This window comes from Globicephala melas, chromosome 17, assembly GCF_963455315.2.
Source record: "Globicephala melas chromosome 17, mGloMel1.2, whole genome shotgun sequence".
In the NCBI taxonomy this organism is placed as follows: Eukaryota; Metazoa; Chordata; class Mammalia; order Artiodactyla; family Delphinidae; genus Globicephala; species Globicephala melas.
The window spans coordinates 42,214,419-42,236,811 of NC_083330.1; the positions used below are offsets into that span (position 1 = coordinate 42,214,419).

A 22,393-nucleotide genomic window follows, 5' to 3' on the forward strand; every position below is an offset into this window, starting at 1 on the left:
TTCGAACTATATAACAAAGCTACAGTAACCAAAACAGTATGGTACTGGCACAAAAACAGACACATAGATCAATGGAACAGAATAGAGAGCCCAGAAATAAACCCACACTCCTATGGCCAATTAATCTATGACAAAGGAGGCAGGAATATACAATGGAGAAAAGACAGTCTCTTCAATAAGTGGTGCTAGGAAAACTGGACAGCTACATATAAAAGAATGAAATTAGAACATTCTCTAACACCATGTACAAAAACAAACCCAAAATGTATTAAAGACCTAAATGTAAGACTGGATACTATAAAACTCCTAGAGGAAAACATAGGCAGAACACTCTTTGACATAAATCACAGCGAGATATTTTTTGACCCACCTCCTAGAGAAATGGAAATAAAAACAAAAATAAACAAATAGGACCTAATTAAACTTAAAAGCTTTTGAACACCAAAGGAAACTATAAACAAAACGAAAAGACAACCTACAGACTGGGAGAAAATATTTGCAGATGAGGCTAACGACAAGGAATTAATTTCCGAAATATACAAACAGCTCATACAGCTTAATATATAAAAGAAAAAAACAACCCAATCAAAAAATGGGCAGAATACCTAAACAGACATTTCTCCAAGGAAGACATACAGATGGCCAACAGGCACATGAAAAGATGCTCAATATTGCTGTTATTAGAGAAATGCAAATCAAAACTACAATGAGGTATCACCTCACACCAGTCTGAATGGCCAACACTAAAAAGTCTACAAACAATAAATGCTGGAGAGGATGTGGAGAAGAAGGAACCCTCCTACACTGCTGGTGGGAATGTAAATTGGTGCAGCCACTATGGAAAACAATAAGCAGATTCCTTAGAAAACTAAAAATAGAGTTACCATATGATACTGCAATCCCACTCCCGGGTATATATCCAGAGAAAACTCTAACTTGAAAAGATACATGCACCCCAATGTTCATAGCAGCACTATCTACAATAGCCAAAACATGGAAACAACCTAAATGTCCACTGACCGATGAATGGGTTAAGATGTGGTATATATATACAGTGTAATATTACTCAGCCATAAAAAAGAATAAAATAATGCCATTTGCAGCAACATGGATGGACCTAAAGATCATCATACCAAGTGAAGTCAGACAAAGACAAATATCAAATAATATCACTTATATGTGGAATCTAAAAAAATGATACAAATGAACTTCTTTATAAAACAGAAATAGACTCACAGACATAGAAAACAAACTTATGGTTACCAAAGGGTACAGTAGTGTGGGGAGAGATAAATTAGGAGGTTGGGATTAACATATACACACTACTATACATAAACTAGATAAACAACAATGATCTACTGTATAGCACAGGGAACTATATTCAGTATCTTGTAATAACCTGTAATCGAAAAGAATCTGGAAAAGCATACATACATATACATATGTATGTCTAACTGAATCACTTTGATGTACCCCTGAAACTAATACAACATTGTAAATTAACTATACTTCACTACAAAATATATATATGTGTATAGTCATCCTCCTACTGTAATCACCTATCTAGTAGAAAGGTAGAAAAAATAGTTGTGGCTCATATTGTGTGATGCCATTTATATAAAATATCAAGATAGGCAAACCTGTAGAGACAGAAAGTACATTAACGGCTGCCAGGGACAGAGGAGGGGGGACACTGTGGCAAAATGAGGAGTGACTGCTAATGAATACAGGGTTTCTTTTTGGGGTGATGAAAATATTGTAAAATTGATTGTGGTGATAGTTGCACAACTGTCTATATACTACAGAAAAAAAAGAATCCAATCTGTTGTATAGTTCAAATGGGTGAATTGTATGGTATGTAAATTACATCTCAGTAATATTGCTATAAAATTTAAAAAAAATACTTGTGGCTGATTACATTTTAAATTAGTTAAAAACAAGACATAATTTAAGGAAAAGATTTTAAGAAAATAAATTTAAAATAAAATTCTGACAATTTAGGACTAAGAATTACTATCAAAATCTGACAGAAAATAAAAAGCAAAATTATTGATAGACATACTCTAAAAAGCGTTCCCAATAAATATTTGAACTGTATGGTCTTGATCTCTTTTAAGATGAAAAAAAAATAGTAAAGGTCCAGTTAAAAACTAAGGATGTAGGGCTTCCCTGGTGGCGCAGTGGTTGAGAGTCCGCCTGCCGATGCAGGGGACACGGGTTCGTGCCCTGGTCCGGGAAGATCCCATATACCACGGAGCGGCTGGGCCTGTGAGCCATGGCTGCTGAGCCTACGCATCTGGAGCCTGTGCTCCGCAACGAGAGAGGCCACAGCAGTGAGAGGCCCACGTACCGCAAAAAAAACAAAAAACAATAAGGATGTAAACGAAGCAATTGACAAAGGATTAATCTCCAAAATATACACAGCTCATGCAGTTCAATATCAAAAAAACAAACTACCCAATCCAAAAACGGGCAGAAGACATAAATAGACATTTCTCCAAAGTAGACATACAGATGGCCAACAAACACATGAAAAGATGCTCAACATCACTAATCATGAGAGAAATGCAAATCAAAACTACAATGAGGTATCACCTCACACCGGTCAGAATGGCCATCATCAAAAAATCTACAAACAATAAACGCTGGAGAGGGTGTGGAGAAAAGGGAACCCTCCTGCACTGTTGGTGGGAATGTAAATTGATACAATCACTATGGAGAACAGTATGGAGTTTCCTTAAAAAACTAAAAATAGAACTACCATATGACCCAGCAATCCCACTACTGGGCATATACCCTGAGAAAACCGTAATTCAAAAAGAGACGTGTATTGCAATGTTCACTGCAGCGCTATTTACAATAATAGCCAAGACATGGAAGTGACCTAAATGTCCATCAACGATGAATGGATAAAGAAGATGCGGCACATATATACAATGGAATATTACTCAGCCATAAAAATAAATGAAATTGAGTTATTTGTAGTGAGGTGGATGGAGCTAGAGTCTGTCACACAGAGTGAAGTAAGTCAGAAAGAGAAAGACAAATACCGGATGCTAACGCACATATATGGAATCTAGAAAAAACGGCACTGATAAACCTAGTGGCAGGGCAGGAACAAAGACTCAGACGTAGAGAACGGACTTGAGGACACAGGGTGGGAAGGGGAATCTGGGACGAAGTGAGAGAGTAGTATTGACATATATACACTACCAAATGTAAAACGGATGGCTAGTGGGAAGCAGCTGCATAGCACAAGGAAATCAGCTCGATGCTTTGTGATGACCTAGAGGGGTGGGATAGGGAGGATGGGAGGGAGGGGATATGGGGATATATGTATACATATAGCTGATTCACTTTGTTGTACAGCAGAAACTAACACAACATTGTAAAGCAATTATACTACAATAAAGATATTAAAAAAAAAACTAATGATGTATTCTTACATGCCTTAGAAAATAAGTAAACAAAAGCTCAGGGAAATTGATCTAAAAAATTAAAAAGCTTTCCAAAACTCATCCCATATTTGTCCAATCAAGTCTTTTCCTAATCATCTGCCTTTTTTTGGTCTAAGAAGTTTGCTTAACGATCTAACCTGTTAGAGATTCAGCATATGATGAAAAGGAACTTCCAGAAAGTAAAATATTCAATAATTATAGGAACAAAATACCTTTCCTTCTCTTCACTTGGACAAAATATGTAAACGACAGGTTAAATGGCAATTTCTTAGGTTGTTCTCTAACATTTTCCTAAGCAGTCTTAAGGTTGGCAAATCAATGTAAATTTTATTTTACTTTTAAATCCTGTACAAATAACACATGTAATTCATGCTCATAATAATTTCAAATAAAGGTGTGTATGTGTGTGTGTGTAAAATGTATACCCATTTAAAAATCTAGATTAGATCCATAGCACTAAAATACTTAGGCTGTTTTACATAAGCTATGTACCCTGTGTTCACTTTGATGACTATTATGCAGATTATTAATAGGTTATCAATAGTATTTCCAGAACATAGGAAAATATGAATAAGATTAACACTGAGGTTAGAACAAGTTATTCTTCATATTTTTGAGACTTAACTTGAGATCACATGGCTTAAATATAAATTAATATTTAATGTCTAATTGAAAAAGTTTTTCTAGAGTAACATACTAACAATTAAACCTCCTTTTTAGTTTTTTAACATTTCATTTATTCAGCAGAAGTATTTTATGTACCCTCTGTGGGCCTTTTCACCTTCCTTTAGAAACTAACTCAGTCGAGGGATCCACTCGTTCAACATCCCTGTATTGTGGTCTGCTCTTCCTCTCTCCCTCAGAATAAAGAGCATCCTATTTTATCTATTATGTAGCTGTTATGCTTTAGAGTCTAATATAGTCAGCTGGTTTGCCACCCAGTCAAATCAGATACTTGCAAAATTGGAGCAAACAGCATTTCATCCATCCCCAACTGCCAGCAACTTTCTTCAAGAATTAATTACTTACAAGATGAATTATAAATTTGATATATTTACTCTCATACTGCTGTTTTCTTATTTGTTCAAATGTGAATTCTGGCTGTGAAAAACTGGATTTAAATATTTTGTATAAATGATTAGCAGTTCAAAGTATCATTGAGAGCATGTATGAATAAGTCTTACAACTAGTTAGAATTTATTAACAGTTTTTTAAAAATCCTGACGTTACAGTGGCTAAAAAAAGAAGGAAAGTCTGTGGGTGCGGGTAGGGAACATGGGGCCCTTTGGCCTGGTAAAGTTTTTCTAATTATTTGAGAAACTGATTAAGAAATTGGAAAGGAAAAAAATAGCACACATAGCTGTCTTCTGACACACACACACAAATAGGACTTGTGTATTTGTGGTGTGCCTCTGGATTAGGCATTAAGTTGAATTCGACTACTAAATAATACTTAATAGCAGCATAAGAAAATGGTACCTTGTGTCCCCAGTAATCCTTTCTTCATTATAGAAATTATGTATTAGAATGATGACTATTGAGAATTCTTTCATTTTGCCAGTTTCTTCTGATTTTTTAAATATTTGTGTATAACCTGGACACCAATAATGACAGAATTCATTTTAAAGCCTAGCACTTTTCTTTTTTAAACCTTTCTTTTGAAATTATTCTAGGTTACCATTTAATAAAATACTTTAATATTGAGCCCTATAAAATTTCAAAGTAGGGGTCTTTAAAGTAGAGGACTAGAAATAGTAATTAATAGTAATTAAATACTAATTAAAACACAAATAAATGAATAAAGTCTACTGAGACAACTGCTTATTCACGTGTTGCATTTGAATCACTTCAAATGCAATATCTAATAATTTAATATTTATATATCTCACAACTTTTAAAATATAAGATAGTTAATTTTAAAAATACAAAGTAGCTATTGCATATTTTATACACCTGTGATTATTTTTATTTATTAGAGATGCAAAAAATTAAATGAAATTTCTCTTTATTCTAAAAATAAGAAGAACATAAATATGTACACAATCATGCTTAAGTATTTTCAAATATTTTCGCTTAAAGGAGTGCTGATTGATGCTACTGTAAATACAAGAGGCCAAATATATGGTTAAGTACATCAATATGAAATTCAGTAAGAGTATGAACTGGTATGTTTCTTGAATGCCTTCTCTTATATTGTTACTGTTTCTTTTCAGAATTCATTATAAATTAAAATAATAGCTTCCTAAAAATGATTCAGGGAAATATATGGATGTATAAATACAATCCACTTTCCCCTGGAAATGTGTTATCAATCTGAACACAGAACATAGAACCTAGAATAGAAAAGTCCAATTGTTTTCAAAGTACTTGCTCTGCTATTAGAAGCTGGTTTTATTTGATACTTATTTTAAATATTAATATAAAACAGGTTTTCCCTAAATTACAAAATAAAGGTGACTAAAGAGAGATATTTATTTAACTTATAGAGTATGCATTAAATTGTTACCAACATCTAAACTGATATAGATGATACCGTTTTTAATGTTTTAGCTATGAAACAGAAACTGGGATGAAAAATTCCGTAAGTATATTTTAAAATAGCCTTTAGCTGTTTAAATGCATGTGATTTTTTTTTTTAACCTTTCAGAATAATAGCCATAAATGGAGACGATGGTGTTTGGCCTGAATTTTCCTAAGCTCTTTTGCATGAATTCTGTTTATTTTCACAGTTAAAAATGTTCCCTCATATGGAGCCATGGAAATCAGTGATTCCCTATTACTAGAAAAGGGGCTTGAACTGGAGAAACAGTTGCCCATTTCTAAAAAAGAGTTCAGTGATAAAGGGAGGCAAGGTAAAACTATCACCCCAAGAAAACCACACATACTGTCCACATGAAAACTGCGACATTAGTAGAGACATTCTACAGCAGTTAGAAGCAGATTAAACCAGAATAGGAGCCACCATCTTCAGATGACCCGGTTCAGATGATGAGCTCCGCCTCTTCTGTCCTTCCTCTAGCCTGCTCCTCACCCCCTCCCTCTCACTGCCAATCTCTCCAAGAGCTAGACCAAGGAGAGGAGAAAGCAGTCAACTGTCTTAAACCACTAATGTCAGCGGTCCTTAACCTTTTTGGCACCAGGGGCCGGTTTCGTGGAAGACAATTTTTCCACGGACTTGGGGGTGGTGGTGGTTTGGGGATGATTCAAGCGCATTACATTTACTGTGCACTTTATTTCTATTATTATTACATTGTAGTATATAATGAAATAATTATACAACTCACCATAATGCAGGAATCAGCGGGGGCCCTGAGCTTGTTTTCACTTGCCACTCACTGATAGGGTTTTGATATGAGTCTGCAAGCAATTGACTTATTATGGTCTCCGTGCAGTCAAACCTCTCTGCTAATGATAATCTGTATTTGCAGCCGCTCCCCAGTGCTAGCATCACCTCCTCAGCTCCACCTCAGATCATCAGGCATTAGACTCTCACAAGGAGCGCACAGCCTAGATCCCTCGCATGCGCAGTTCACAGTATGGTTCACGCTCCTATGAGAATCTAATGTCGCCACTGATCTGACAGGAGGTGGTAATGCGAGCGATGGGGAGTGGCTGTAAATACAGATGAAGGTTCGCTTGCTCACCTGCCACTCCTGCTGTGTGGCCCGGTTCCTACAGGCCACAGACTGGTACCGGTTGTGGACCCCTGACTTAGGTAGCCTGCCCTGAGACATAGAGTAGGGAACGATCAGGTGAGATTTAAATCATATTTAAGCTTGAAATTTTAGACTAGTCAGACTTTTACTAACCAAAAGTGACCAGAAACTTGTAGCATCTGTCCAAAGGCATAGTTAAGGAGCAGAAAAGGGAGATTAGAGAGTGTATCCATTGTTCAAAGTAGGTTTGGAGAAAAAGCCATTTTAGGTTTATACCCAATGAGTTGTAACTGTTTAAAAAGTGCTTACATTTTAAACTGTAGCAGCATGAATCATGGTACCAGGATGAATCCTCAAAGAGCTGATAACAAAATACTTGGTAGCTGAAACTATTCTTTAAGTTCAAGTTTAGGGTGACCTACTCCCCAATTAAACAAGTAAAATTTCAGCCATGGTAAATTCTCAAGGGACAGCTGTTATCTGCCTGCTTAAGCTTGACTCAACTTATATCCAAAGCTAGATAAAGCCGGTCTCCTCTGCTCACTGCTCATTCTCTGCCCATCTTATATTTGGGATTCCCTAGAAACCCACTTTTGGTAACTTTCCCTCCTTACTGCAAGGCTCTCTCTGGAAGATCTCACGTACTCTAAGCCAAATATTCCCAAATCCATAGCTTCATCCTGTATTTTCAACTACCTAGTGTACTTATATGTCCTCCAGACACTAAAAACTTAATACATCCACAACAGAATTAGCTCAACCTCTGCGCCCAACCTCCGAAACCCCTTCTGTCCTCCTTTTCTGTTCTGTATCTCAAACAATGGCAACATCATCAATCTAATTCTCTAAATCAGAAAACTTTTTCTTCATTCAGCTCCCCTATATACAACTGCTTATCATATCCAGATGATTCTTAAATCTAGGATATTTCTTAAATAGTCTAATCTCTCTTCTCTAATTCCACTATCTTTGTCTGAATCACAAAGGACGGGGAAAATGCTGAGCAGTAAAATTACACATGTAGACAAAACTGCACTTACCACTTTGAACTTAAAGAACTGGTTAGTTAGAAAAACCATCTCAGATGCTGAGATTTTAAACTTAATGAAGCATCCTATCATGAGTCACAGCAAAATGTGGAATAGAACCCAAATGAATGGAAGCCTCAGAGTTTCAGTGTGGAGTCAAGAGAAAGAAAAAGTATAAGATTGTAGACAAGGAGGAAATTCTTACAGGTGAGGGCAACTGATATAAAAAAACAGAAAGAAGCTCAAAGGTTGACTAAGTTATGGAAAATGCTTTAAAAATGACAACAAAAAGGTGACTTTTTAGCATATCTAAAGAGCTGCTGTTAAATGATGACTACTACACTGGTCAGGGTTGGATATTTTATTAATTTCAGTTATTTAAAGAATATTTTTCTGGAAGACTATACCTATAATTCTGTAATAAAGGAAAAATGGAAGAGTAGAATTTGCAGATATTAGTTGTAATTCACTGATTTCTGCAAATCAAAGGGGAACTTAATTGTATCTTTCTTCTATTATGCCTTATAAGATATGCTAAGGGAAAGTCTTTCAATGTTCACAGTCAGGGTAAGAATGATTAAATGTTTAAAATCAAAGTAAGGCAATTTTCAGGAGTTTTGTACCATCATTAAAGTTCTAATGCGTTAAAGACAGTACATTTTTTTCATCAAAGATTATAATCGTGGGCTTCCCTGGTGGCTCAGTGGTTAGGAATCCGCCTGCCAATGCAGGGGACATGGGTTTGAGCCCTGGTCCGGGAAGATCCCACATGCCGCGCAGCAACTAAGCCCATGTGCCACAACTACTGAGCTTGCGCTCTAGAGCCCGCGAGCCACAACTACTGAAGCCTGTGCACCTAGAGCCCAAGCACCACAACGAAGAGTAGCCCCCACTCACCGCAACTAGAGAAAGCCCCCACGCAGCAACGAAGACCCAACACAGCCAAAAAAATAAAATAAGTTAAATAAATTTTAAAAAAAGATTATAACCATGAAAATGACTATCTGCTTTAGAACTTTCTTCCATAGCAACAATAATCCACAACTGACCACTCATTTCATTTGACTAGTTAGTAATGGCTGGTTATTAGCTTTTTGCATATTTACATATTTGTAGCCTTGACTATTATATAGCTTAATTAGCATTCTCATATTAAGAGAGAGCTAAAAACTAAATTGAAGGCTTGTGGAATTACAACTTGATGCTCTAACTCAGGTTGCTGAGACTTTTATAAGGCGCTTTAGTAAATAACAGCTTTAATTACATCAGTATACTGCATATCAAATTTAACATGCACCATTACTTAAATCACGAAGAAAAAAAAGTTCCTTTGTTAAAAGCCATGTAAATGTTTCTTAAAAGTAAATCAATATAATTAAGATCTCTGTACCAAAATTCTTTTATCTGCTACTGTACGTTAGTTTGATAACCTCTTTTGCTTATCTCTGTAAGATCTGTCTATATTTCTGGGAAGATGCTTCTGCTATTGATGGACAAAATTATAAAACAAAACTAGTTTGGTTTTGAATCAAGAAAGCTAAGGTTTTGATTTTTAAAAAGCTGTTATTTACTGGAATGTCTTCTAATCCGAAGGATCCAACCTAATGGAAGTTTTCTACTTTTAATAAATGAGAGGTAGAATGGAAAAAGGTCCCAACCTAATATCAGGACAAGAGAGAAAGGTGTATTAGTTTAACCAGGACAACAAATCTAACAGACCCCAAAAGAACTATGTACTTGTAACTGTGAAAGATCTATATCAGGAAGTTATGATGGGATCAGTTACGGAAAGGGCTCTAACACTAAACTACTATGTATAGTCTGAAAACCTGAATTAAGTATGAAAGTACAAACACACTTTCAGACTTAAAGAAATTTCATTTATGACAGTTAAAGTGAAAAAGAACTCTTCTATTGTCAATACAAACTGATAACCAGCTCAATCAATCCTAACAACTTATTTGAAATCTAATGGTTTATTTAAGAGGTAAATACTGTGGGGCATCAGTCTTAAATTAAAAGGCAGTAAGTTATATTGTCCACTCTATAATCCTAAATTCCACTATTGGTTCTTAACATCTCTTTTCACATAATCACTCAACAGCCTCCACTGCTTACTGACTAAACATTCAAAATGAGGCTATGAACAAACAGTGCACATAGTCAAAATAACTTCCTCAGACATCAACATTAGCCATAACATATGCTTGGAGTATTAACATCTTTGTTTTAAAATGTAAAGTAGCCAATTTCTCAACACAATCTTCTAGATAAACGACATTTTTAAAAGAATAAATTACTATGAGGAAAGTTTATGCTTTTCAGAACTCTTTTTGGAAGGCCATTTTTCTCTTTGCCATGTGTTTTAAACATCTTAATAAATTCCAACACGGTGACCAGAACCCACACACTGCACCTGTGCTTTCTATCTTAATTAAGCCAGTAAGTACAGGCCTGCTCACTTTAATTTGTAAAGGAAATGATGATAGAGTGAGTTTTAAGTTAAGGCATTAATTACCTAAATAAGCAGAATTAGCTTAATGTTTCAGAAGATCTTGCCTAAACACAACCACCAAATAAAATTTCCTGAAATTTCTGAAGCCTTTAACAGCATATTTAGGAATAAGAAAGCAGAATGCTCACTCTACCTTAGGTGGCCAAATGGATTAAATTATACTGAGAAAAAAACAGTGTGGTAGTTTAGAGACACTAAAGTTTTTGTTGCCTTTAACTACTATAGAATCAAATTCAGTGTAGTTGACCGGTGACTATTAACATTTTTTTCCTACTCGTATATAAACACTTATCTTTGAGGAAGGCCACTCTCCTTTCAAAGCAAAGGTTATGACGGTCTTAAACGCCTAAGGAGATTGATGGTCAAAATCTTATAAAAATTCTACGTGGACCTAGACAATCACATGCTACAACTGTGCACATGCCACACCATCTGCTGGATACAAGTGCCAGCACAGATTTCGTGAGCTGGCGAAGGACTGCACGAGTCCAGAATTCTGCAAGTATTTCAAAGTGCAGGGTTCGCATTAATTTTAATTTCCTGTTGGCTCTGTAAGGAAAGAGTAGTGAAAGCACAATGGGCCACATACGCTCAAGTTCACGCCACATGTACACCTGTAATCATAGACTCTTATCCAGGGCTACCCACTAAAGCATTTGAGATTTTGTGTTTATTTCTCCTTTACCCCAGAAGAAATAAACCTGAAATATCTCCAGTTATCTTTTCATACTTTGTTAATACTCTTCCAAACATCTGGAAATACTTGACAATAATCATTTAATTAACGCAAAACTAATCGATGACAATATGCTTAAGTACTTCACTCAGCTGAAGTGGTTTCCTCAGTCCATACAAGTAGGGCCTGAAGAGAACAAGAAGTTCTTTGACTAAGGAGCGCACCACAAAAGAAACCTGGAGCCAGCATCTCTTTAAAGAGCAAAAGCACTCTCGGTATTTAAGTAGAGAGAGCAGGTGGTAGCATACTGCTACACTGGTGAAAACTGGCAGATGCTCTTGGCTTAAGTTTTTACCTCCAGGCTTCCTACAGGGCCTGCGTTCCTCAGGGCTTTCCAAAGGCTTGGCTTCACTACAAGCCTTTGCGGGGGCTCCTGTATTCCACCACTTATTATGCTCCACAGCCGCTGGCTGCTCTAGCAGGGTGAAAAGATACTAAGAAAGATTCCTAAAATGCCCCTAAGGCTCCAGCAGCAGGTTTGCTACCTTCTGCAGGTTCACTGCTTTCTGCATTTTGCAGCAGTGAGGTTTTTTGGGTTTTGTGGGGTTTTCCCCATCACCATACTGATTTTCCAATCCAGAGTCAGAGGCAGAGTTGTAAAAAAAACCCAGGAAAGTTCAAGGCACATGTGTACTTGAAGGAGAGGACTTTTTTTTCCCTTCTGCCACAATTATTGAGACTGTTTCTCCAAGTGCTGCCCTGGAGGATTTTTGGGTCCCTTAGCTCAAAGGAACAACACAAACTGAATATTTAAGAATCACAGAAATCCAAAAACATTACCTTACAATTCAGTTTGAGTCAAAGACAAAAAAATAACTGATTTACCTAATTCCTCTTATACTAGCAACTATTGTCAATCCAATTTCTTTTTTTAAAATTTGGAACCAATATAGTGGGTTAACAGATGGCTTTTAAAGTTTTTGTTCTTATTCCAAAATCTTTACATTACCCAAAATGTATCTATTTATGTATGAATGATAGTGTAATTTCTGCAAAACATGATCTACATGCTCTCCATTTAACACTAAACAATCTGGATGCTAAGGCTGTTTGGAAATAATTCTAACAAAAACTGAAACATTTGACTAGTGCTATAATAAACAGATTTGCCTTTTACATTTGTTTTAGAAATCTTCACAGCCACACCCTAAACAGAACTTTTTTAGTAGAGTTAAAATAATTGGTTCAGTTAGCCTAAATATATTTTATCCTATCTTTATGCTACCCTCAAGTTGGTGAAATCACAAATTATTTCTCTTATCAGCTCCTTACATCCAAGAACGTAACAGGAAACAACCAATTCACAGAAAATCTAAAAGACAAATGCTAAAGAAAATACACCAATTAAGTTGCATACAGGCTTTAAGATAAAGAATGCTTCCTACTCCGCACATCTGCCTAGCAGGTGTCTCTCTGAATAAGTTCTGTCCTTTAGGAATCCGCTCTGAATACTGCAAAAGACAACGAAGTATTCACTTTCATTTTTCTTTTTTGAAACCTCTTTTTCTCACGGCAGAAAGAGAAGCCTTCTATGTCCTAGAAACATGGTCAAAATGACTTTGGGTAGTTTTAAGCAACTTATATTGAATAGACATAGGAATGACATAAAATCTAGCTCTCTTGGAAGGTATCCTTGAGATACATCATAAAGAGGGGAGATAAACACATAAACCTTAGCACGCTTTTACACTTTGATGAGTCACATTTTTAACATTCTATATCTAATGTGTGATGGAATGAGTAAGACCAGATTTCCCTTATCAATACCAGCTGGTGTCTTAAGTAGAAATCTCTTTGCTTTTAGTCCATTTCCTTACTTTGTAAGCAAAGTATTCCATCAAACCCTTTACACTTTGTCCTACCTCTGCTTCCTCTTTTCCTACTCTCTTCTAGCCTCTCTTACACACTTTTCTTTTCTTTTCTCTCTTTTTTTTTAAACACACTCACTACTACTCTTAGCAAATTCTTTGTTCATCTCCTGGCAATCCTTCCTTTATTCATGTCTTATTTATTCCCATTTGCATTCCCTCAGTAGCTACTGCAAACATTTTTCACTTTCCTCAAGGTGATGAAGAGGGCTGAGCAGTTGACAGGTGTAGTAAATGTTGGGGAAGAAAGAACTCCTGCTCTAGTCATTCCTCCCCCTTTGCTTTCCCTTTTTAAGGCTACATGCCCTGTATAAGTCAGAAAAGAAATAAGTCTGCGAAAATTAAATCCGGTCCTATGATCTCTTGGAGCCTCTTTCCAGCTGTGAGGACACTTTCCTTCTTTTTTTTTTTTTTCTTAAATTTCACCTTCTATTATTTAGCTCCTCATCTTAACCAATATAGTACTCTTTAATCCAATAAGTCGGCTATTTCTGTTGATTAACAACCTTTCTAGTGTCTCCTACATCTATCCCTGTTTTTGTTGTTTGGTTCTTTTCCATTTTATTACCCTATTATTTCAAGTCTGTTTCACAGACCTGATTTTCCCCTACCTCTAGTCTTTTTCTGTCAATCAATCCTGCATGCTACCATCAAAATTAATATACTTAAAACACTTTTCATCACGTCATTTTCCAACCTAAAAACCTTCAGTGGCTTTCCACTGTCTAGGAAATAAAATTTCAGACTTTGCAGTCTTACATTCAAGGCTTCCACCATCTGACCCAAACCTAGCTTTCATTTTATCTCCCATATTATTTTAAATGAACTTGACGGTCTCCACTTCATTGTCACCCAATATATCTTGTATATATATATGTTGTATATATATATATCTTCCTACCTCTAAGCTTTTTATTATGCACATCATCCTCTGTACTGCCTACCTTCTCTTCTACTATCCATCTTCCAATTTTAGACAAAGTCCTCCTCTACTATATGATTTCATAAACTACTCCAACCTTTACTGAGTCCTCCTCTTATGCATGATATCTGAATTATTGCTCTGGATTATAATTTAACACTTTACTAACATATTTTCTCAGCTTAATAAATGCACATACATATGTGTATATAAATATATATATATATTTTTAACCCATAGTGCCTAGCACAATCCAAAGCAGAAAACAGAACATTTGTTAAACTAGTTTAAGGTTTTCTAACAAATTTTGGAATTTCCAGATAGAAGGACTCCAGAATCTACAATGGGCTGAAAATATTACCGGAAGTTTACTTATAAGAGCTGGCCACTAGAAAAACTGATGCTCTCATTCACAAAACTAGAATGAGCTTAAAAGGGACAGTAGAAGGCTGCATGTCAAAAGTTGCTGTGTATGAATATTCTAAAAGTAGGGTACTGAAATGGCCCTCATCAAAATCACTAATGACCTCCAATTCCCTAAATTCATTCTTTTAAATTCTGTTGAATTTTAATACGGACAACTTCTAGTAGATTATTTGCAAAGATGACCACAATAATTCCATTCATTCCACACGACCCTCTGCAATATGACTTTGCTAGTCTTTTCATCATGAGGTGAAATCTATTTCCATATCCTTTGAATCTGGATTGGCCTTGTGAATATATTTTGACTAAGAATATGGCAGAAGTGACACTATGTGAATCCTTTTTTCCCCCTCTTACTTTTTTTTTATACATAACTTAAAATCCACCATTTTAACCATTTTTAAGTGTAGACTTCAGTGGCATTAAGTACATCCACAATCCATCCCCAGGACTCTTTTCATCTTCCAAAACTCAAGTTCTGTACACAAAAACCAGTAACTCCCTATTTCCCCCTCCTCCAGCACTTGGCAATTACCATTCTATTTTCTGTTTCTATGAATTTGACCACTCTAGGTACCGCATATTAAGTGGAATCATACAGTATTTGTTCTTTTGTGACTGGCTATGTTACTTAGCTTATTATCTTCAAAGTTCACCATATTACGGCTTGTGTCAAAATTTCCTTCCTTTTTTTTTTTTGGCTGTACGCGGGCCTCTCACTGTTGTGGCCTCTCCCGTTGCGGAGCACAGGCTCCGGACGCGCAGGCTCAGCGGCCATGGCTCACGGGCCTAGCTGCTCCGCGGCATGTGGGATCTTCCCGGACCGGGGCACGAACCTGTGTCCCCTAGCATCGGCAGGCGGACTCTCAACCACTGCGCCACCAGGGAAGCCCAATTTCCTTCCTTTTTAGGCTGAAAAATATTTCACTGTATGCGTATATCACATTTTGTTTATTCACCCGTCAATGGACACCTGGGTTGCTTCCGCCTTTTGGCAATTGTGAATAACGTTGCTATGAACATGGATGTACAAATATCTGTTCAAGTCTCTGCTTTCACTCATTTCTTTTGGGTATATATCCAGAAATGGAATTGCTGGATCACATGGTAATCTATGTTCAGTTTTTTTTGAGGAAAGCCATACTGTTTTCCACAGAGGTACCATTTTACATTTGCAGCGCCCAAGGAAGGGTTCCAATTTCTCCACATCCTCACCAACACTTGTTATTTTCTGTGTGTGTGTACGTGTGTGTGTATATAATGGGTGTGAAATAGTATCTCATGGTTTTGATCTGGGTTTCTCTAATGATTAGTGACATTAAACATCTTTTCATTTGTTTATTGGCCATTTATATATCTTCTTTGGAGAAATATTTATTGGAGTACTTTGACCATTTTTAAATTGGGTTGCTTAGTTTTTTGTTGTTGAGTTCTTTATATATCCTAGATACTAACCCCTTATCGGATACATGATTTACATGTTTTCTTCCATTCTGTGGGTTGACTTTTCTTTGCTGACAGTGTACTTTCTTTGATGCATAAAATTTTAATTTTTATATAGTCCAATTTATCTATTTTTTCTTTTGTTGCCTGTGCTTTTGGTGTCATATCTAAGAAATCACTGCCAAATCCAATGTCACACAGCTTTTCCCCTATGTTTTTTCGACAAGTTTTGTAGTTACAGTTCGTATGTTTATTTAGATCCTTGATTCATTTTGAGTTAATTTTTGTATTTTTGTATATGGTGTAAGGTATAGGCCCAACTTCGTGCATGTGGCTATCCAGTTTTCCCAGCATCATTTGTTGACAAGACTATCCTTTCCTCATTGAATGGTCTTAATACCCTTGCTGAAAATCTCTGACAATATATGTGATGGTTTATCTCTGGGTTTTCTATTCTACTCCATCTGTCTACATGTCTGTCTGTTTTGATTACTGTAGCTTTGTAGCAGTTTGGAAATCAGGAAGTATGAGACCTCCAACTTTGTTTCTCTTCTTCAAGGTTGTTTTGACTATTCAAGTCGCTTGAAATTCCAAATGAATTTTAGATGGATTTTTCTATTTCTACAAAAAATGTCATTGGGATTTTAATAGAAATTACACTGAATCTGTAGGTTGCTTTGGACAATATTGACATCTTAACCATATTGTCTTCCAATCCATGAACATGAGATGTCATTCCATGTATTGGTGTCTTCTATAGTTACTTTCAGCAGTGTTTTGTAGTTTTCAATGTACAAGTCTTTCATCTCCTTGGTTAAGATTATTCCTAAGTACTCATTCTTTTTGATGGTATTGTAAATGCATTCTAAACTTAGGACTCAAGAGGCCTTACAATTTCTTCTATCACCTTCTTGGAAGGCTGCTACCACAACATAAAACCTCCAGGCTTGCCTGACAGGGTCATATGGCCTAGCCAACTGTCAGCACAACTGCCTGACACATGAGTGATTTTAGAGACATTATTCAGCTCCATTCAAGCTGCTAGATGATTTCAGCCACTTGAGAGACTCCAGGTGAGACTAGCAGAACCACTCAGCTGAACCTAGTCAAACTGCTTACTCACAAAACTGTAAGCAAATGAAATAGTTATTTTAAGTTCTAAATTTTGGGGGTGGTAGCAAAGACTAACTGAAACAGAAATAAATCATTTTATTTGCTATTTGTTAACTATGATAATTTATTCATTACTTTGTAGCTCATTTCAAACTGTTTTCCAGAGACTCTTAAGATTTATTCCAACTGAGTTAAGACAGAGTTCTTTGATTCATCAAAGATTCATCATGTTTACGAATGATTTTAAGCTTAAAGTCAGCATTCTAAATAATTTACATATTTTTTAAAAGGAGGTAGCATAAAATGAAATCTTACTAGAACTATAGAAATACAGATTTTATTTTTCTAATTTATAAACTCAAAACTGAAAAAACAGTAAGGAGATACTACGATTAATGTTTTCAGACTAACCTGTGCCATGGCTAATATTTGCTAGCACTTAGTACTAAATTTATTGAGGACAGATTTTGAAACTTTATTATCTGATTATTTAAAAACTTAATCACAATATTTAGGAGAAAAGTATTTAACATTAGAAGTATTTATAATCACAAAGCATTTAGAGGCATGGTGTCTAGGCAAAACTGCTTGATAGTATTTAAAAATTTAGAAGATATAGATATATCTAAAATTTTATTTACTTATAAATATACTTATTAACAAATATAGCTGTAGTTATTTTACATGAAAATCTTACAGAACAATATGCAAAAGTAAATGCTATTTATAATACACGCTAAAGCAAAAATTTACCTCAAAAATTTCTAGATTAAAGAACTCATTTTAAAAAGTTACTCTCTCAAGTTGTGGTAAGAGTTGTTTTAGAATTATTTATCTGTATTACATACATTCTTTAAAAGAAATAAATAATAAGGAGCAGGACAGAAGAAATAAGGAGAAAATGTAATAAGAGGCAAGAAGGCACAGTTTTAGGCACTTCTCTGATGGTCCAGTAGTTAAGAATCCACCTTCCAATGCAGGGGATGAGGGTTCAATCCCTGGTCAGGGAACTAAGATCCCACACGCCACTGGGCAACTAAGCCCGCGCACAGCAACTACTGAGCCCATGTGCTCTGGAGCCCATGCGCCACAACTAGAGAGACCACATGCTGCAACTACTGAGCCTGTGAGCTCTGGAGTCCACGTGCCACAACTAGAGAGAAGCCCACACGCCACAACAAAGAGCCTACGTGCCACAATGAAAGATCCTGCATGCCACAACTAAGACCCAATGCGGCCAAATAATAAAATTAAATGAAAAACAAAAAAGTTGATTAAAAAAAAAAAGAAGGCACAGTTTTATACTGAAGTTTATATTCTTAACTAGACATAGGACTATTATTTCTGACAAACCAAGTGGAGTTAACACTATGTGACTTAACTTTCATAGTTGAGGCAAATTTCTCAAAGTTGATGTCAAAAATACCTTTGCATCATTTGTTTAGGAAACTGAATTTACTGTCAGAAATATCTCATATTTGCATTATTAAAAACATCTTTTAACACAGTTGTCATTTTAGTTTTAAAGAGTCCTAAATATTTCTCTAAATTTGGGCTATAATTTATTTAACCATAAGCAATTATTTACATTTCTCTGCAACTACATTTCTACAAGCAAACTACAATTTCACCATTCCCTTACCCATATATAGCAATATACTGAATATTAATATACAGTCTATAATTTTAATCATACACACACACACACACAACCTATGTTTCTCAATGTGGTGACAAAATAGAGTAGGAGAAAACATATATGGAAGAATTAAAATGTACTTACAAAGTCAAAGTCTCCGTCTTGAGGAACTTTCCAGTTATCAGGAAAAACATTTTTGGACATAGGGAAGGGTTCATGCATATTCTGATTACAGTTTTCATGACTCTTATTCTTGAAGTCCTGTTTATCAAAGTAATCCATGAAAGATGGTCTTTGTACTTGTGGTGAAGTCGCATTTCCTTAGGTAAACAAAGAACATAAGGAAGGTATAAGTTCTTACATTTACTTAAAGAACTATGATTTTTACTGAAGTATGATTTTTTTATTAATCAATATAATAAGTTTTCACTGGTCAGATTCAAGACCAACATAGTCAATTTAATGACGAACAAAGTAAAATAAAATAACAAAAATATCCTGGTTCTAAAGCTAAATTCAAGATCTTTCCCTTAAAACCTGCTGCTTCTCCACATGCTCTTTGTCTGCTAAAGTCAACATTCTTTACATAATCCCCAAAGTGATCAAGTTGAGAATTAACCCAGACTCGTTTCTCACCAAACCAAACTGATCATTAGGTCTTTTTTTAATGCTACTGCTCTATCCACCACTGCTACTGTCTTAGTTTAGCTTCTAATCATTTCCTACCTAGGCCATTGTAACACCCTCCAAACTGGTCTCCTTCCCTCATCTCAGTTTTGATTTTAGTCACACTGACAACATAGTGACCTTCTAAATGCAAATCAAACCATGTCTTTCTTCTGTTTAGAATCTTTCAATGGCTCCTCATTTTCTACACTGAATGATTAAAGTAGAAAACAAACATTTAGAACAACTAGATTTTCCCAGTGATTTTCAAACTGGATTCCTTAAGCCCTAGAGTTCCAAAAAAAAGATCCTAAGTGACCACCACAAAGACACCTCCCTATACAGTTCTCCAGACAGTAAGTTACCTACCTTCTTAAAAATTTCCTGTGATAGGACGTACACTTCCCCACAAGGAAGCCTGCTGGGCAACTCTAAGTTACAAAAAGTGTTGTTTTTTTTTTAATGTGAACTTGAAATATGTCTTTCTGTAATTTACACTCATGTTCCAAATAAATTTCTCTTTCATATACCAGTCCCTCAAATATCTGAAGACAGATAATGACTCCTGTCTTGGTTATCATTTTAAGGTGAAACATCCTCAGTTCCTTTCATATGACATGTTTTTGAGACTCATCATCATCTAGTTTACTTGCCTGTGGAGACATTCCAGTCTCTACATGATCCTCTAAAATCAGACATAACATTGCTAATAGTAATCTGGCCAATTTAGAATGTATTTGTAATAGTACTAACGCAGCTTAAAACTACAGTAAGTATTATGAAAACTAGGTAACATTATTGGCTCGGGATGAGCTATAAGGTAATTTTGTAAAAATTCCTGCAGTCGGAGAAGTAGAAGTCCAATCAGAAATGAGTAGTGACAATATAAAGGAAAGAGGAAGACTAATACTTGGGGCTGACTAAAGAAAACAAGAAAACCACTGGGAAATTTCATTCCAGGAATCTCCTCTTCCATTTGCAATAGTCCTGTGCCTACTTCTAAAGCTATCCTAATCAGAAGCTTCTATCCCAAGTTATAGGAGCCACCACTAATGCCCTAGTGGCTCAAGGTGAAAAAGTTGTAACCTAATTTCTAGAGGCTCTCCCTTCCTGAAGACGACAAGGGGTCTCTCTTGTGGGGAGGAGTGGCCATATAACACAATTTTGACTGATGATACATAAGAAGAAGGTTCCTAGGAAAGCTCTGTTTTCTTGATACAGGCATCACCTCTCTGTTTCTGCCTGCTCCTTTCTCCTTCCTGGAATGCAGACTTAATGGCAGAAGATCTAACAGTTATTCTGCAAACAGGAGGATGAGAGTACTACCCTAAAGATGGTGTCACAGAAAGAATCTCTAATGACATAATGAAATCACTCTACCAATGCAGCACACTCTGGATTTCTTGTTAAATGAGAAAAGACATTAATACTATTCTATTTAAACAATTGTTACCTGGTTTTTCTGGTACCTAAACCAAATTCAGTCCCTAACTATTACGTTTCTATTCCCAAGTGGAGGATGTAAAAAGATATAGGAGCAGCAACCTTCAATTTGACTACAGAACACCCCAATTTGAAACTTGAAATCCACTACTACATAGTGGTTTAATTATCAGTACATTTCAGATATATTAGTTTTAAGGGTCTTTTACAAGCTGATCTCAAAACCTATGGTGAAATGCCTGTTGGATTCCACACTCAAAATTTTGGAAAATAACCCATTCCTATATTTAGAAATAAACGTTCTCACAGAGAGTTAACAAAAGTCTAGAAATCAACTGAAATAAAAGAAGGTAGTCTGTTCCATTAGATTTTTCTGTTTGGATGACTTTATAACAGTATATTATTAACCAAGATATGCTTATACACAATTTTTTATTCAAATGTATGTACTTATACTTCTAAATATTTTCTATTGTTTAGTTTAAAACTTACTATCAACATTTTGAGTATATCTTTTTTATATACAAAGAAAATTTTAAAAACAATTTTTAAAAATTTCTAAGGAAGAAAATAGGCTAGGTATGTTTTAAAAGTTAATGGGAGGGAGCAGCTGTAATTGGCCAGTCATATTTAACCACACGATATGAAACACATGTCCACAGTGTGCAGCTGAGTCTCCAGGGAGATGCATGTTCACAGAAGGGACAAAGACGATGATGCTTCTGACTTACAATTTATTTTTAAAAGAAGAAATAGTAGGCCCTTCGACAGCAGAGTAAAGCAGGAAATCTCAAGATGGTAACCACTGTCATATGTGATTGTGGTTGCTATGGCGAATACTTTTTTTTAAATACACAGAAAATAATCACATAAAATTGACATCAATTTCTCCAGTTGTAGTTGAATTCTGACCCTAGCTTATAAGAATATTTTTAATTTTTTTTTTTTTTTTTTTTGTGCTGTACGCGGGCCTCTTACTGCTGTAGCCCCTCCCGTCGCGGAGCACAGGCTCTGGACGCGCAGGCCTAGCGGCCATGGCCCATAGGCCCAGCCGCTCCGCGGCATGCGGGATCCCCCCGGACCGGGGCATGAACCCGTGTCCCCTGCATTGGCAGGTGGACCCCCAACCACTGTGCCACCAGGGAAGCCCATATTTTTAATTTTAATAATAAATTTCATGTTCAAAATTACCTTGTCCCTCACTTTTGGTCCCAATTCCTTCAACTACTTGCTGTGGCACTAAAAACCCATTAGCAATAAAGAATAAAATAACCGTCACTCTATCCTTTTGTGCATGTGAAATTTTAAAGAAAAAAATTCTTTCTTCTCCTTCAAACATTCCCTAAAACATATATAAGAAAACTAAATTGTACAGTATTTAATACCTTTTACAAAATATGTCAGTCTACTCACAATTATTCACTAACTTTTCTAATTTACACGTCTTCTAAACAGGTGAAAAGTTGTCATGAAAATTTAA

General features: G+C 35.8%; 1 protein-coding gene across 2 annotated transcripts in view; it reads right to left on the minus strand.

Moving 5' to 3' along the window:
• The window catches only part of STK3 (serine/threonine kinase 3), a 321,860-nt gene that overhangs the window by 54,796 nt on the left and 244,671 nt on the right, over positions 1 to 22,393 (minus strand). For both annotated transcript variants that reach the window (XM_030862978.2, XM_060287133.2), the window contains one exon: positions 18,949 to 19,124. In XM_030862978.2, the coding sequence (XP_030718838.1) occupies positions 18,949 to 19,124 (176 nt within the window). The remainder of the gene's footprint in view (positions 1 to 18,948; positions 19,125 to 22,393) is intronic.